The sequence below is a fragment of the Salvia miltiorrhiza genome, chromosome 7 (genome assembly GCF_028751815.1).
Source record: "Salvia miltiorrhiza cultivar Shanhuang (shh) chromosome 7, IMPLAD_Smil_shh, whole genome shotgun sequence".
Classification (NCBI taxonomy): Eukaryota; Viridiplantae; Streptophyta; class Magnoliopsida; order Lamiales; family Lamiaceae; genus Salvia; species Salvia miltiorrhiza.
The window spans coordinates 23,557,593-23,572,173 of NC_080393.1; the positions used below are offsets into that span (position 1 = coordinate 23,557,593).

The window sequence follows — 14,581 nt, forward strand, 5'->3', positions numbered from 1 at the left end:
TATTTGGCTTTGTATCTTGAGAGTTGGTATGGGATGGTCCGAAACTTTTACAAAAGCTTTTCTTATCCTTTACACATAAGTAAACTATATCTACTTGCAAAAGCTTTCGAGTTTAATTGATAGATCGGATGATGATGAAGATACAAATGGTCCAATAGCTGCCTACCTACTTTGTGTGTGTGTATATATATACATACATTAATTATATGGGTGTAATATATGTGGGGTGAAATGAGTTGAAAACGCATCAAATATAAATGACCACATATGAAATAGTGAAACATCTTTGGGGTGAGATGAGTTGAACGATCAAATATAAGTGACCACACATGAAATCCACTGTAATAGAAACTTTTTAATTAATTTAATTTGTTTCATACAAAATATATTAAAACAATTATAGCATTAATTAAACATCTCCTATTGCATTTGCAAGCTGAATCTTCTACCGCATAAATTATCTCATATTGCATTTGCGGTTTATTGCCACGCGTCTGAGGAAATTGCGAAAACTACCATCGTGTAAATATTTTAAAACATGCTTCCAAAAATGTAATATATATATATATATGTATATATTTTAAGAGAGAGAAAAAAAATGGATATATATGTAAGGGGCGCGCTTTACCTTGTAGAGGATATTAGAAAAGGCAAAATGCGTTCCAGAATTTGAAGAATAACGTTTTAGGCGTTGCATGCTTTCAAACTTGTAAAGAAGCAGAACTAATGGTTATGGGGTGAAGTAATGTAGTTCCTGCTTTGAATTTAAAATTCCATTTATTCATAAACTTGTACGCATTACTAGTAGTAGTACTGATCGTATATACAAACTAAGCCAAAAATATATGTTATATGAAGATTGAAGAATATATATATATATGTAATGCGTGTGTGTGTGATGAACGTATACCATTACCAATGGGGTGTTGTTTGTAAAGCTGCATGCAGGCAATTTGCAGTTTGTTGCATTCGTAAACTTTGCGGCAGCGAAGGCTTGTTTTGTGTTGATTTGATTAAGTAGTGGGAAAATATTGGTGTTTATATGGAGATATATATGGTGGGAGCTGGACTGTCTTATCAGGAAAATGTCGCAGGAATCAAATTTGGGAAAAGATGGTTTCAAATCCACTACTCATTTGACCTCAATCTTGGGAAGTGGCAAACATGGAATCCTCTGGTCAACGCATGTTTCTTGTGGTCAAATCTATATATATACATATATATATATATGTAGTCATGCGCAGGAGCAGCATGATGATATGATTATGGGGATGGGTGATTAATATATTGTGTGCGGCGGAAGTAAACATGATTAAACAAACTGATCATGTGAAATGGTATAATGTTCCACCATCACTCCCCGCAGCCTGCATTCTCACAATTATTACTTTTCAACTCTCAAATTACTACTAACGTATATTCCCATATATAGTACTAGGTATCTACGCTCACACTCACTCAATACAACAAATATACTACTCCCTCCCTCCCAAACGAAATGACCTACTGTATTTCTTTTCGGCACGGAGATTAAGAAATGTGTATAAAGTAGATAAAGTGGGTTGGTGGAAATTATTTAAATGTTAAGTATAGAGAGAGAGTGTATTGCCAAAAAATGAAACATGACATTTCGTTTGGGACAGCCCAAAAAGGAAAATAGGATATTTCGTTTGGGACGGAGGGAGTACTACTTTATGTTTATAACTAATTAAATATAATGTCTCTTTTTGTACAATGACCATTTTAAAATTAATTGGAGTTATATATAAACACTAATATATCTTCAATTAATTACATATATGGTTTAGTTTCATGATAGCTAGTGACTTTAGTCGATAGAGTATATATACATCGATTGAGTAACGGTTGCAACCTGCATGTTGCCAAAAGAATTCTAGCTAGCTAAGCAATTTTAACTATTAAACCTTGCTAATTGTAGTATGTAAATTAACTAACGACAATGCTAGGTCGAGATGCATATATGTAAGTGCGCATGCAGACCGACTAATAAGCATTAATTGTTGACCCAACATATACATGCCATCGTCTTTGATGGGATTCTTCAAAATATACACGACAGAGGGATTATAAAATAAAAATGTGGTGCCACATCATTAATGCTCAACCTTTTGGTCTCTGCGTCTCAAAATTAAATCACTCTAAATTTAACAATACAATACATTTCTTGAAGAGGCGAATTTACAAATAGTAGATATTAATAGTTATTCGCCAACTTAATTTTATATTTTTTTAGACAAAAATACCATGTTGTAAATCTCAATCATAATTTACCCTGTTAACCAAGAATTACCATCTCACTTTTAAGCTTTACGCAAAAAAAAAAAAAAACTCACTAAAATGCGAAATTTTGTTAACCTTAAATTCGCTTAATTTAGCGTGCCGCCATCATTGTTCCTCCGTTGCGCAGGAACGTTCAGTTTTCAGTACTATTGTTCCACCACTAATTTTGCTAGTAAAATGCATTTTCCCGCCACTAGTATTTTCATAAGTAGATCTAGATTCGGCAAAGAAAAATTGGAAATTACCGTTATAGATCCAGCGATACAACGAACAACAGGAAAAAGACGAAGTACAAAAATGAACCCCTTTACGAATATATGCTGGTAATTTTCAACTTTTATTTTGAAGGTTGCTGCACGATTTCTTTTTATTTTGCTCATTTGATTGGATTTTGTTCATCAATTTTGTTACAAACTACGAATTTGAATTGGATCTAGGGTGTTCTTGCTCATTTGCATCAGATTTGGGGTTTTCTTGCTCATTTGAATCAGATCTAGATTTTTTTTGTTCAAACGATTGGATTGAGTAGGAAAAATTCGTACCATCTCGTCTAGAGATCCAGAAGTTTTTGTTGTGTATCATCGTAGATCTAGAAGTTTAATTTGTTGGAACTATGAATCAAAGGTTTTTTTGTTTCGAATCAAACTGCGGGATTGTTTTGCACGAATGGTATGAATGTACCAATTCGTACTATGCTTACCCAGTGTTGGTCACCAAAACATGAAACGAATGATATCAATGAGTTCATTCGTACCATTTGTCCCAAGTGTTGCGCCAAAACTTGGAACGAATGCTACAAATGTATTTATTCGTACCATTCATCCCAAATCCTAGAATGAATGGAAATGATTCGTACCAAGTGTACCAACTATAATTCACCTTATTTCTAATTTTTTGATGGTACTACAGATAGAAAATTATCGAGACTTGATTGAAGTTCCTCACAAGGTATATCTGGTGGGCAAGGAGGGGTTTCATAAGTGATATAAGAATAATTCATTTAAATTTAAAAATTAACTAGTACGAATAGTCGTCATTCGTACCTAGATGGTGCTCTAATTGGTACAAATAGTCAGTCATTTGTATATCAAGTGTATCATTTATTTAAATTCAAAAGATAACTAGATGAATAACACGACTAAATCTGAAAACTATCATTTTAATGAATAAATACCAAAAATGATAATAATATTACAACAATTTACTTAATGAATTTCATGAGTAAATCTGATTCATACCAAATTTAATGATGCTAACTTCGGATTTAATGAACGTGTCTGATAATCTAGAGTAGAAAGAGATAGAGCATGAACATTGCCGCTAGCACCGAAGAGATAATCAAGAGAAAGATAAAACGGAGAGAATAGAGAGAGTCGGAGAAAAAGCCTAGAGAGAGAGAGAGAGAGAGGAGCTAAGAGAACAGAGAATAGAGAGAGAGAGATTGAAATAATTTCGTACAAGTTAAAATAAGAATAATTTAATTCTATTAATTAAAAAATAATAATTAATTAATATTATTCAAATTAAATTTATGGATAATTATTGATTTTTATTTTCTCGTTCGATGAATTTTCACCATTAACGCTTATTTGGATGTAAATATATGTATTAAGTCGAAATGATATTTTAAATCTGAACATTGAGAATAAAAAATAGAAAATGTAAATTTCCCAAATATAATATCGAATGCCGAAAAGGGAGTATAAAATAACTCAAATACTATATTTCATCCTGTTTAGTAGTCAGTCTGCCATTAGGGAGACAGCACATTCTTTTCTCAATCATTCTTCTTCCCTTGTGTTTTTATCCTTATCTTTTACAGTCAACTTCAAAACAAAAACACAATTATTCCTTCGTTGATTCCACCATATGTTTCCACGACTTTTTTGTCGAATGGATAATTGTCTTTAGTACTTCCCTGCCTATAAAAATACAAATTTTAATAAAATATAAATAATTTTTTTAATAAAGTAAGAATTTCACTTTAAATAAATATGAATGAAGTTAGATGAATTGACAAATCAGCAAATTTTTCGTGCAAATTTCTGACAATTTTTTCAGCAAATTTTTCGTGCACAAATCAAAAATAAAATTCTGACAAATTTTTCATAAATATAGAGAGTATTTCTTTTCAAGAATTCGTGGCATTTTCGACTCCATTTTTATTAGAACTCAAAACGGCATGCATTAATTTAAGTCGGAGCTTACGATATTTGAAAGTTAAAATAGAATATCGGATTTTTAGATTACGATATATTTAAAATTATGGTTAATGGCCAGAAAATACATGAACTATCATCGAATTTGCATTTTGCACATGACCTTTAAAAATAGCTCCACAATACATCACTTTTTGATTTAATTGCAATTTACAAATGAGTTGACCATCCCTTAAATTTTAGATGACGTGTCTCCCAAAATTTGTAGACGTGAACGCACCAGCGATCATGTAAAACGACGTCGTTTTGTCAAACTTTTTTAAAATTAAAAAAAAAAATCTGCAAACACTGCACACATATGGCTCGGTCTCTCTCTCTCCCCCTATCTCTTTTTCAAAATAGCACACACCGCAGATCCCTCTCTCTCTTTCTCTCTCTCGTGCAGCTTAAACTTGCTAACTTTATTAATTATCCTAAAAAATGAACTTTGACATTATTTATCATGTTCCATTTATAATGGTTCAAAATTCATTTTATGCCTTAAAAATAAGTGTGGTCCCTTTACTTTATGGCCTTAATCAACATTTCCTTAATTTGTATGTCCAAAACACAGGAGTCATACTTAATGGGACGAAATGAGTAATAACAACTTAAATATGTATGGCAAATAGCGTCAAAATTTATGAAGTTCGGCGCGATTCTCATTTTTTTCCTTAACCTTAAAATCTCACGTATAAATTCATGATTGTTGCTCTGATTTGTAATTTTCCCATAATAACGTTTTCCGGCCATTAATTAGATGACGTGTCACATATGTGTCACACTTATGCTGAGTAGATTAATTAAGGGCAAAACGTCGCCTTTTTGCATCTCAATTTAAAAACCCTATGCTGCTCGACGTGGTGAATGGGACGACTTGTTTGACTGCTGACCAGGGGTATTACTTAATAGTGGTGGAGACGGTGGCGGCGCCGGCACCCAGCGGAGGTGCGCAGCGGAGTATCCTCGGAATGAGGAAGGGAAATGGAAACAAAAGGGTTTGGATAATTGTGGTTACGGTGTTGGGAGGGGTAGCGTTGGTGTTAGCACTGGTGGTGATGTTTGCTTACGTGAGGAAGTGTCGACGATGGAAAAAGATCTGTCGGATGGAGCAGGCAGCGGAGGTGGGGGTGCCGCTGTCGTTGTGGGGAACACGAAGGCGCCAGTGGCCATGGAGACGCGGACGAAGTCCTTGTTGTAGAATAAGTTTGTGCCCTAATTTCTGGCAAATTTAAAGAAAATTCAACGGAAATTCTTTACTTAGTGTGAATTGGGACCTAAAATTAGTGGTCAATTTGTTTAATGAATTCAAATTTTCAGATTTCTCCGTGAAGAACCCTAATTTGAAGAGGGATTTGAGTTGATTTTGATTTAATCCCCAAAAACAATTACGACGATGTTTAATGGTTAACTGAAACGCAGTCGTTCTAGTCGCCGAAAAAATTAGCTTAAGCATTATTTTGGGGGAATTTTAAATTTTATGAGAAAATTACTAATCGGATACAAGTTCATGGATTTATACGCGAGATTCTAAGGTCAAGGGAAAAATGAGAATCGCGAGAAATTTCATGGATTTTGAGGCTATTTGCCCAAATATGTATTTAAATTAATTTAATGATTTTATAGGTACGCACGTGCCACTTTAGATGTAGTACTTTATAACTTCGAGTATCCACAACAAATCTCTCAAAATTTTACTCCTAAAAATACTCCTAAAGTCTTCCCTAAATTATTTTTAACCCCTATTTTACAATTACATGCAGTAGCTCTCCTATTTTTCATTATCTATTTATAAATTTAGGATTAGATTTAAGGGGGTGTAAATTTAGGATTAAATTTGAGGGGGTGTACATTTTTTTTGTGGGCCCAACTTAATATAGGTGATCTGTTGGATGATCATTTTATCTCACTTTTTATTATTTTAGTACAAATTTAAAGTTATGATTACTTTTGAGAGATCTGTTGTGATGCTCTAAAGCTAATTCACTTAAAGTTATTTAAAACTTTTCATGATTATTGTGTTATTAAATTATAATTTGAATTAAATTAATACAATTACACTCCAATATGTTTTTTAAGATTGTGTGTCTATTCAATTCAAAACCAATTGAAGCAATAATTTATATTACTCCTAACAAATCAAAATTACATTTTGAGTGTTTCTAGATTAATTATTGCATAAAGTTCAATTAAAGTTGGTCATTTGAGAAAACTTTCATGGATTCGTCTTGCAAACACGACAATTTTATTTTAATTAAGTTTAGGATTTATGGATAGTAATACTAATTTTCTCTAAGAAAAAAAAAAGCTACTAATTATTAGACTAATAGTAATAGCCTTGAGTAAATGTTTCCAGTGGGATTGCACATGCTCACTGGGCCAAACACAAGTTCGGCCTCAATTCCTCAAATTGCGCCAAAATATTGTCACACCGCAAATCTATATTTCCAAAATAAATGAATGACTTGTGATGCTTTTGTGGAGTTATATAATAATTTCATGTCTTTTCTAGACAGCATTACTAATCTGCTTTCTTTCTAATATGTAAATATATTTTATTCTTTTGAAATCATGTAAATAGATTTTAAATGATCACATTAAGTTGATTATGTATTTTGAATTAAATAGAAGGCAAACGAGGGTTGGAGGGGAGGCCTCTAAGCGGAAAAAGTGTAGGCGGTGGTGGTGGTTCCGCCTTGCATGGCCCATGCACCGCCGCTGCAGATGGGGAGGGGGAAACCACTTCTCACTTTCACTATCAATTTCTTATAATCTTATTTCACAGTTTCTCTTCTTCACTTTCTATTTCTACTATTTTAGTTCAAATTTTCAATTATTAATTAGGATTCATCAATCGCATTTTATAAATGTCTTTTGCATTTAAATTGCAGATCTTGTAGTTAATAATAGAACGAGTCTGTTAGAATGAAACGGATGTCATTTTATTCATATTTTATGTGCAAGATTTCATTTATTATTGATAAAAGTGTCATTTATTCTTATAGAGATCTGCATCGCAACTCGCGAAGTAGGCGCGAGTTTGGCAACACTGCTGCAAAGGGGAGGGACGGGGCTCAGGATGAGAGAGAGAGGAGCACATGCGAAGCACGCCCAAATAAAAAAAATTGATTTTTAATATACAAATTGTTTAAATTTTAAGATTTCAATTTTAATTTTTTATTTATTTATTTATTTTTTGAAAAAATTCAGTTTTATCTTAACTAAATGTAGTTTCACTTTTTATACTGTACTACATAATGTATAGAAGCCTACACTCTGTCATGTGAAATTCAATACAAAATCAACTTAATATTAGTTTTTCTTTGTATAATGCATTACACATTATAGAAAAGCATACACTTTTTGATGTGGAGTTCCAAATACAAAATCAACTTAATGTAACTTCTCTTTTTATAGTGCACTACACATTGCACAGAAGCATACATTTTTCTATGTGGAATTCAATACAAAATCAATTTAACGTAGCTTACAAATAGTTTTAATTCTAATTTTTAATTTCTATTTTTTAATTATTGTAATTTTAGCATTAAGGTGACGGACATTTTGAATTTTCACTCCCAAATCAAATTGAGGCTCAAATGCACATTTTTTCTATAATGATTTCACAAATTTAGGATTTGAGTCATTTGACTCGTCAGAAATAGGGATATACTGCAATTAGGCCCAAAAGAGAAAAATTTTCCAACAAGCAACCCCAGTTACAAATAGACGTTCCATTACTACATTTCTCAGCTATTTTGAATATTCTCAACAAAAAGTTATTCGTACATTCCAACATGCTGAAGCCCCTCCCAAATTTTGAGATTTTCTTTTTATATTAAATTTATTTTCAAAGATATGTATAGATATATGTCTATACCTATTATAAAATAATTTTGTTATACAAAAGTTGATTTACTTGTTATATTCACTCATATACTTAACTTAAAGATAATTGAGTTATTTAAAACTATACAATCTATGAAAATATTGTTCATTATTATTAATACTATTATTATTATGCTTGTCTTTTAATAGAAAATGTATGAATGCCCAAAAAAAATTTGTTTATTATTTAGATTATGCTTGTTTTTTGATAAAAAAATGTCTAAAATATACGAAATGTTAAAAAAAAATTGTAATATATTGAAAATATTGTTCTTTATTATTATTATGCTCGTATTTTAGTAAAAAAATGCCTTAAAATTTATGTAATGCCCAAAAAAAAATTCTCGCAGGCCCCGTTCAAAGTCAGCACCCCCGAACTTAATTCCTGGCTCCGTCCCTGCATTCCAACGTTTTGGCGTAGTTCATATGGAATAATAAATTAGTTATTTATACAGTTGCAGTTGCAGATGAGTCAACAACATTCCTCACAGGCTGATTCATTCGCCTAAAATTTAACTTAACGAATTCTACTCACCTCATTCAAAGACGATTTGGTTTTTTTTTTTTTTTTTTTTTGAGGAATTGAAATATGAGTTATCAAACATAGTTAGATTGTCAAAACACACACACCCTTGGATAATGTATGCCCCACCAAAAAATTAATAACAATTGCCAAAAGAACAAAGTTAGAATTAGAGAGGGTGGGAGGGCTTAAGAATGGTACATCTTCGACAATGTTAATGACCTAAAAATGAGGACACTAAATGCTTTGGACAATTTGACAATTGCTAATCTTACAAGACAAAGGGGTATATCAAATATTGATTGTAAAAATTAATGAAAACAAAACGATTCTGTCCACACTTCCAACAACAACATTTACCACACCACATCCAAGTGCGCCGATCGATCCATTTCCATCGTTTGCAAAGCTTAGCGCAAAATGGAAAATAGTGTAGGAATAATCGCAAGCAGAAGATAGAGCTGCAAGCGTCGTACATGCAATGTGGTTGCTGAAGAAGCTTTCTGAGGTCTGCATAGGACATCAAATATTCATTAATGTTGATACGAATCAGCAAATGCGATAATTTGCAGGTGTAGAATTTTACTCACTTTTGCATGTGGCTGAGGGCACCACAGAAGAGAGCATTATCAGGAACTGGCAATTCTGTTTTGTTGCTAGAATCTTCAGGGTTGATGATTCTCATGTAAGTCTCTTGGCCAAGATACCACCTATCGAGGTTGTCGGTCCTAAGGTTCCAGACACCAACATTATCAAGCGACACAAAGACTGCAGTCCATCCTCCAGCAAAAACCTGACCATCAAAAATAAGAGAGCACCAGAAATCAGTAAAACATCTTGTAAGGGCATCAAATTTGATAGCTACAACAGACTGTATTGTGCACAAATGGTTGGCCGTATGGCAAGTGATTGCACTCAAAATGTAATTCTACATTGGATTGATCAACTACATGCCCAAATTACAATAAAACATGCACTTCATACCTGGACAGTAGAGCGAGATATTGCGTCCCATTTGTTGTATGAACCCCTATTGTTTTCAGTCCAATCACCATAGCCCATCCTGAGATCAATGATCAAACAATATATAGATAGGAGGGTAACAATTCATCTGTAAAATAATTATAACTAAAGATTGAGACCATACCCAACAACAAAAAATGAATATCCATCCGCGTGAAATGTCTGAACAATTGTATCGTTATTCTGCAGTATGATTTCTATGAATCCCTTGTATGTAGCATTGATGATAGATCTGTCCATGATTGCTGGCCTATTCAGCGGTTTGTTAGGAAAATCTAGCTTATAGTCTCCCTTCACCTTGTACACATCAGCGAGCCGTATAGGGGTATCAGGATTAACAAATGATATCCCATTGTATGTTGCTCGTAGTTTCCCATTAACCATCACTGGTGGAAGACTCTTGAGAATATACACATCAGTCACGTTGATTGAACCATAGTGAAAAGAACCCTGTGGATTAGGACGAGCTCCACTAGCAGAAATGTTTTGCCTGAGGTAAGAGCATGGAAACAGATTAGAAAATTTGTGACAAACAGCAAGTGATGAGAAGAAAAGAACAGTTTGCCGAAACAATTACAGTGAGAAGAGTATTACAACTATTAAACTCCAAATGATTTACGATTATTATCAAATCAACTTAGTATTTCTTTTCGTTAACACCAAAAAAGAGAAACGTCAAGCAGCTAAAGCACCCACTGGTCCTAATTCATTGTATCTTTCATACATTTACCTAAAGCTCACAATAAAATTAATTGTACCCAATTGCAGGTAAACGAAAGCTAGGACACACAAACGCTTAATATAGGTGTTGACAACACACTATTGTCAGAAGATGTTTCTCCAAATCTTAATTGTGAGTGGAAATTTGCATGGTCAGTGTCTCTTAGCTAATTACTTACCCGATGAACAAAAACATATAAAAATAAAAACAAAAAGTGAATGTGCTAAAAGTGCAGAAACTACAGACCTTATAGACATAGCCTGGTTGAGTGAATATGATTTGTCATAAACGTCATTCGGAGGGTCTGGAAGTGGACCAGCAGCCTTTCCTTTTGAGTTTGAATAATGCAAAACAGCAACACCAGTAACTCTTTGCCAGAGTGTCTCATTTACAAATCTCGCACTGGCAACAATATAGTAATCGCTGCTTGCATTCTGATCCATGGTAACCAGGAAAGAGTAAGACTGCCCAACATGGATATCCAAGCTGGTATAGTTCTGCTGAGATGTGTAATAACCCTCTGTTTCTGCCAGAAGCAAATTATGGTTCTGAATGCGAAAATTCAGGCTAGTAGACACCCCAACATTGTGGACCCTAATACGATATGTTTTACCTGCAATTTCCAAAATGAGAAGGTCAAACACAAAGCAAGGTTAATTCATATTATGATTACCATGACATCATACAAAGAAGCATGTAAACAAATTGGTGATGCCTAAAAGGGATGTGGGCAAGATTCTTAATAGCATTATGTATGATTGCTTTTGTGAGGGATAGAAAGAACGAAGCAAAAACAAGAGATACTTTACATCAATATAATCTAATTCAAAAGATCCAATCAATTGAATTGACAGCAAATCCAGGGACATGTTTATAAATTTTACCAGGATCAACATTAATAGTCTCATGCTCAATGCCATCAGGAACAAGAGATGTATTATATCTGTATGGTCCCTTTCCATTAATCAGAACTCCATCCGGCATTCCTAAATCTTTTCCACTGTCAAGGGCTTTCCTTAGAGCCTGAATTCACACACATGCTCAAAATCAGAACATTCCGTATTTTACTCAGCATTAACAAACAAATAAAATTTGGCAAGCACCCACCGTATGGTTTTGTGTGTACCAATCACCAATCATGATAACTATATCTCCATCAGGAGTATTGAAAGGAATAGAAATAATATTGCGGTTCATGATAACCAAAGAGCCAAATCCACCCGATGCCCTCTGCATGTTAAGTGATGGGAAGTAAAAGAAGCTACCAATTTGATCCTTCACCTGGAACTGGTAGGTCCAGTTCCACTTTGGCGGGATGGGACAATTTGTGCCCAGAACCCCATCCTGCCATGAAGCTCGACGCATCTGAATCCCAGACCTGTGAGAAAGACAAGGTACTACCATTCTTAAACGAGTTGGAAGAGATAATACACAATATGATTCTGTTTAATATTCATATAAACAATAATCCAATGAGGTAAAGTATACCATGTGACTAGGAGATTCTCATCTAACTTGTTCTTAACATTTACCACAACATTGTAATTAGTTGTGACGTTGATAACAGGGCCTGGGAATTTCCCGTTGACAGCAATTACCTACAAAACGAAGTAAATGGTGCAACATTACCACCACACTAGAAATTTACTAACAAAACAAAAATTATAAACAGTACATCACTCCTACTAACAAAATCAACATTGCAAGCTCGTACAGCTTACTGACAAAAAATAAAATAAAACAACCAATCAAAGAATCCTTGTAATTAGTTGTGACGTTGATAACAGGGCCTGGGAATTTCCCGTTGACAGCAATTACCTACAAAACGAAGTAAATGGTGCAACATTACCACCACACTAGAAATTTACTAACAAAACAAAAATTATAAACAGTACATCACTCCTACTAACAAAATCAACATTGCAAGCTCGTACAGCTTACTGACAAAAAATAAAATAAAACAACCAATCAAAGAATCCTTAAAAAGAGCAGCCAGAGTCAGAGATGAAGAATAAATGCTGCCTCTAAACAATTAAATAGATACCATTTATAACAGATTCGTATTCAAATCTACTGTGGTCCATATGGCCTACTTTTGAAATTATCAAGCAATAATGTCCTTTGTAGAAAACAATAGATAAAAATCGAAAACTACTCAAACAAAAAAGAGAAAAATAAACGCTGCAGTTTAAAATCAAACTTCAACTTCAATTGAGAAAAATCTCAAAAGGCAGAGGCAATTAGAAACACTCCACACCAACCCCAACCATCCAGCAAGAAGTTAAAATAAAACACGCATACTAACAGAAACGAGAAGAAGGCAGGCATAAACCACATTGTATAATGAATCTCAATCCAACATTTTCCCAAAATCCCGACAAATCGGAAAATTATTATCAACAAAAAACACGTCAACTTTCGAAACGCTAAGCGAAAAATCACAACGACGAAATGAACCAATGAATTCACCTGTTGAGGAACACCTAATGGAGAAGCAGTGATGTAAGAGTAGTCCAATTCGAAGTTAGCAAACGGGTCGGCACAAAAACCGATTCTCATCAGCAAACCGAAGAAGATCCAATACAGTAACCGGAACGTCCCCATTGGTGATTTGGACAACAGAAACTTGCTATAGCAATGAAACAGGAAAAACTGGGAAACGGAATCCGTTTACTTCCTCACTCAAAACTGGACGTCTGTTTGTTTTCTCACACAGACCAAATGTAGAAATACAGAGAGAATGCAAAGAGCGTGTTTCAACTTCCTCTAGGAACACTACGGAAACAGGGGGGGGGGGGGGGGGGAGAGAGAGAGAGAGTGAGCGGCTGGGTGGTGCGCTGGATTTTCTTTGATTTCGTCTCGCCCTAAATGCTGGCATGCCCGATTTAAACAATACTGTCTTTTTCGCTCAAGAATTGGGTGGCGTGATTTGCGTCTTTCTTACCAGTTACTGGTTTACCCCTTTCTTCTTGGCCTCATTACATGACAGTTGGTTTTCTTTTATTAATTAATTACTATTATTCTATTCTTTTCTTTCTCTAATCATTATTAACCGGAATTTTAATATAAAAATCAAAAATCTATGCCAACGAAGAATGTTCCGGAAACTTATCATTTAGTATAAAAAAGCAACGCACTTTTTCAATATTTAGGATTTAGGATTAGGATTTTGAATTAGGAGGGGTATCCAAAGGAATAATGATGGTTTCTCGTTGTATTCATTGGTGAACCGATAGTAATTAATGCCTAACATCAAAATTTTAGATGGTTTCTCATCTTATTATAATAGGAATAGGAATATTAGTTTTACATCCGTGTCATATATATGAGATATTATTTTTTTATAAATATTAAATAAATAGTTTTATTATTTAAAAATCAATTATTTATTAATATTATGAAAATAAAAAAATTTAAGTTGTACAATATATGAGTTTGAAGTAATTATTGTTCGACCTTTGAAATAAGAATTATTGTTGATATTATTAGAGTAGGATGACTAATGAAACAATGTCTTTTATTTGATTTTCAAATGAGTTAAGTAATGCACCCTCAAATAAATTGATAGATGTATAATCATTATTATCTATCAATCCACTATAAAAATTCTTTCAACTCAGCAATACTCATATTTTGAGTTTTATGGTTTTTTTTTTGGAGGGGGGGGGGGGGGGGGGGGGTTTCCATGGTCTTAACCAATCATACCATTATGTAATTAAGCCATAAATATGCTAATTAAATATTTAAGAGTAAAAAAATAATATGTTATAAAGTCCATGTATAATCATAAATTTTTATCGATATCAATATATATCTTAGTAATTCTATTTATGTTCACTGAATATTTTATTTATATTTAGTGAATATGCATAATCATAAAATATGTTATATAAGTATATATTCCACATCCAGATTTGACCTCCAAGA

At 33.5% G+C, this 14,581-nt stretch overlaps 1 protein-coding gene across 1 annotated transcript; it reads right to left on the reverse strand.

Moving 5' to 3' along the window:
* Positions 1 to 9,031: 9,031 nt before the first annotated feature.
* On the reverse strand, positions 9,032 to 13,626 carry LOC130993571 (monocopper oxidase-like protein SKS1). Its single transcript, XM_057918500.1, has 9 exons — positions 13,124 to 13,626; positions 12,143 to 12,252; positions 11,762 to 12,032; positions 11,539 to 11,677; positions 10,901 to 11,267; positions 10,058 to 10,423; positions 9,895 to 9,973; positions 9,501 to 9,703; positions 9,032 to 9,420 (listed from the first exon to the last, which is right to left on the reverse strand). The coding sequence occupies exons 1-9, from the start codon at positions 13,256 to 13,258 to the stop codon at positions 9,321 to 9,323; spliced, it is 1,770 nt and encodes a 589-aa protein (XP_057774483.1). The 5' UTR covers positions 13,259 to 13,626; the 3' UTR covers positions 9,032 to 9,320.
* Between the last annotated feature and the right edge of the window lie 955 nt (positions 13,627 to 14,581).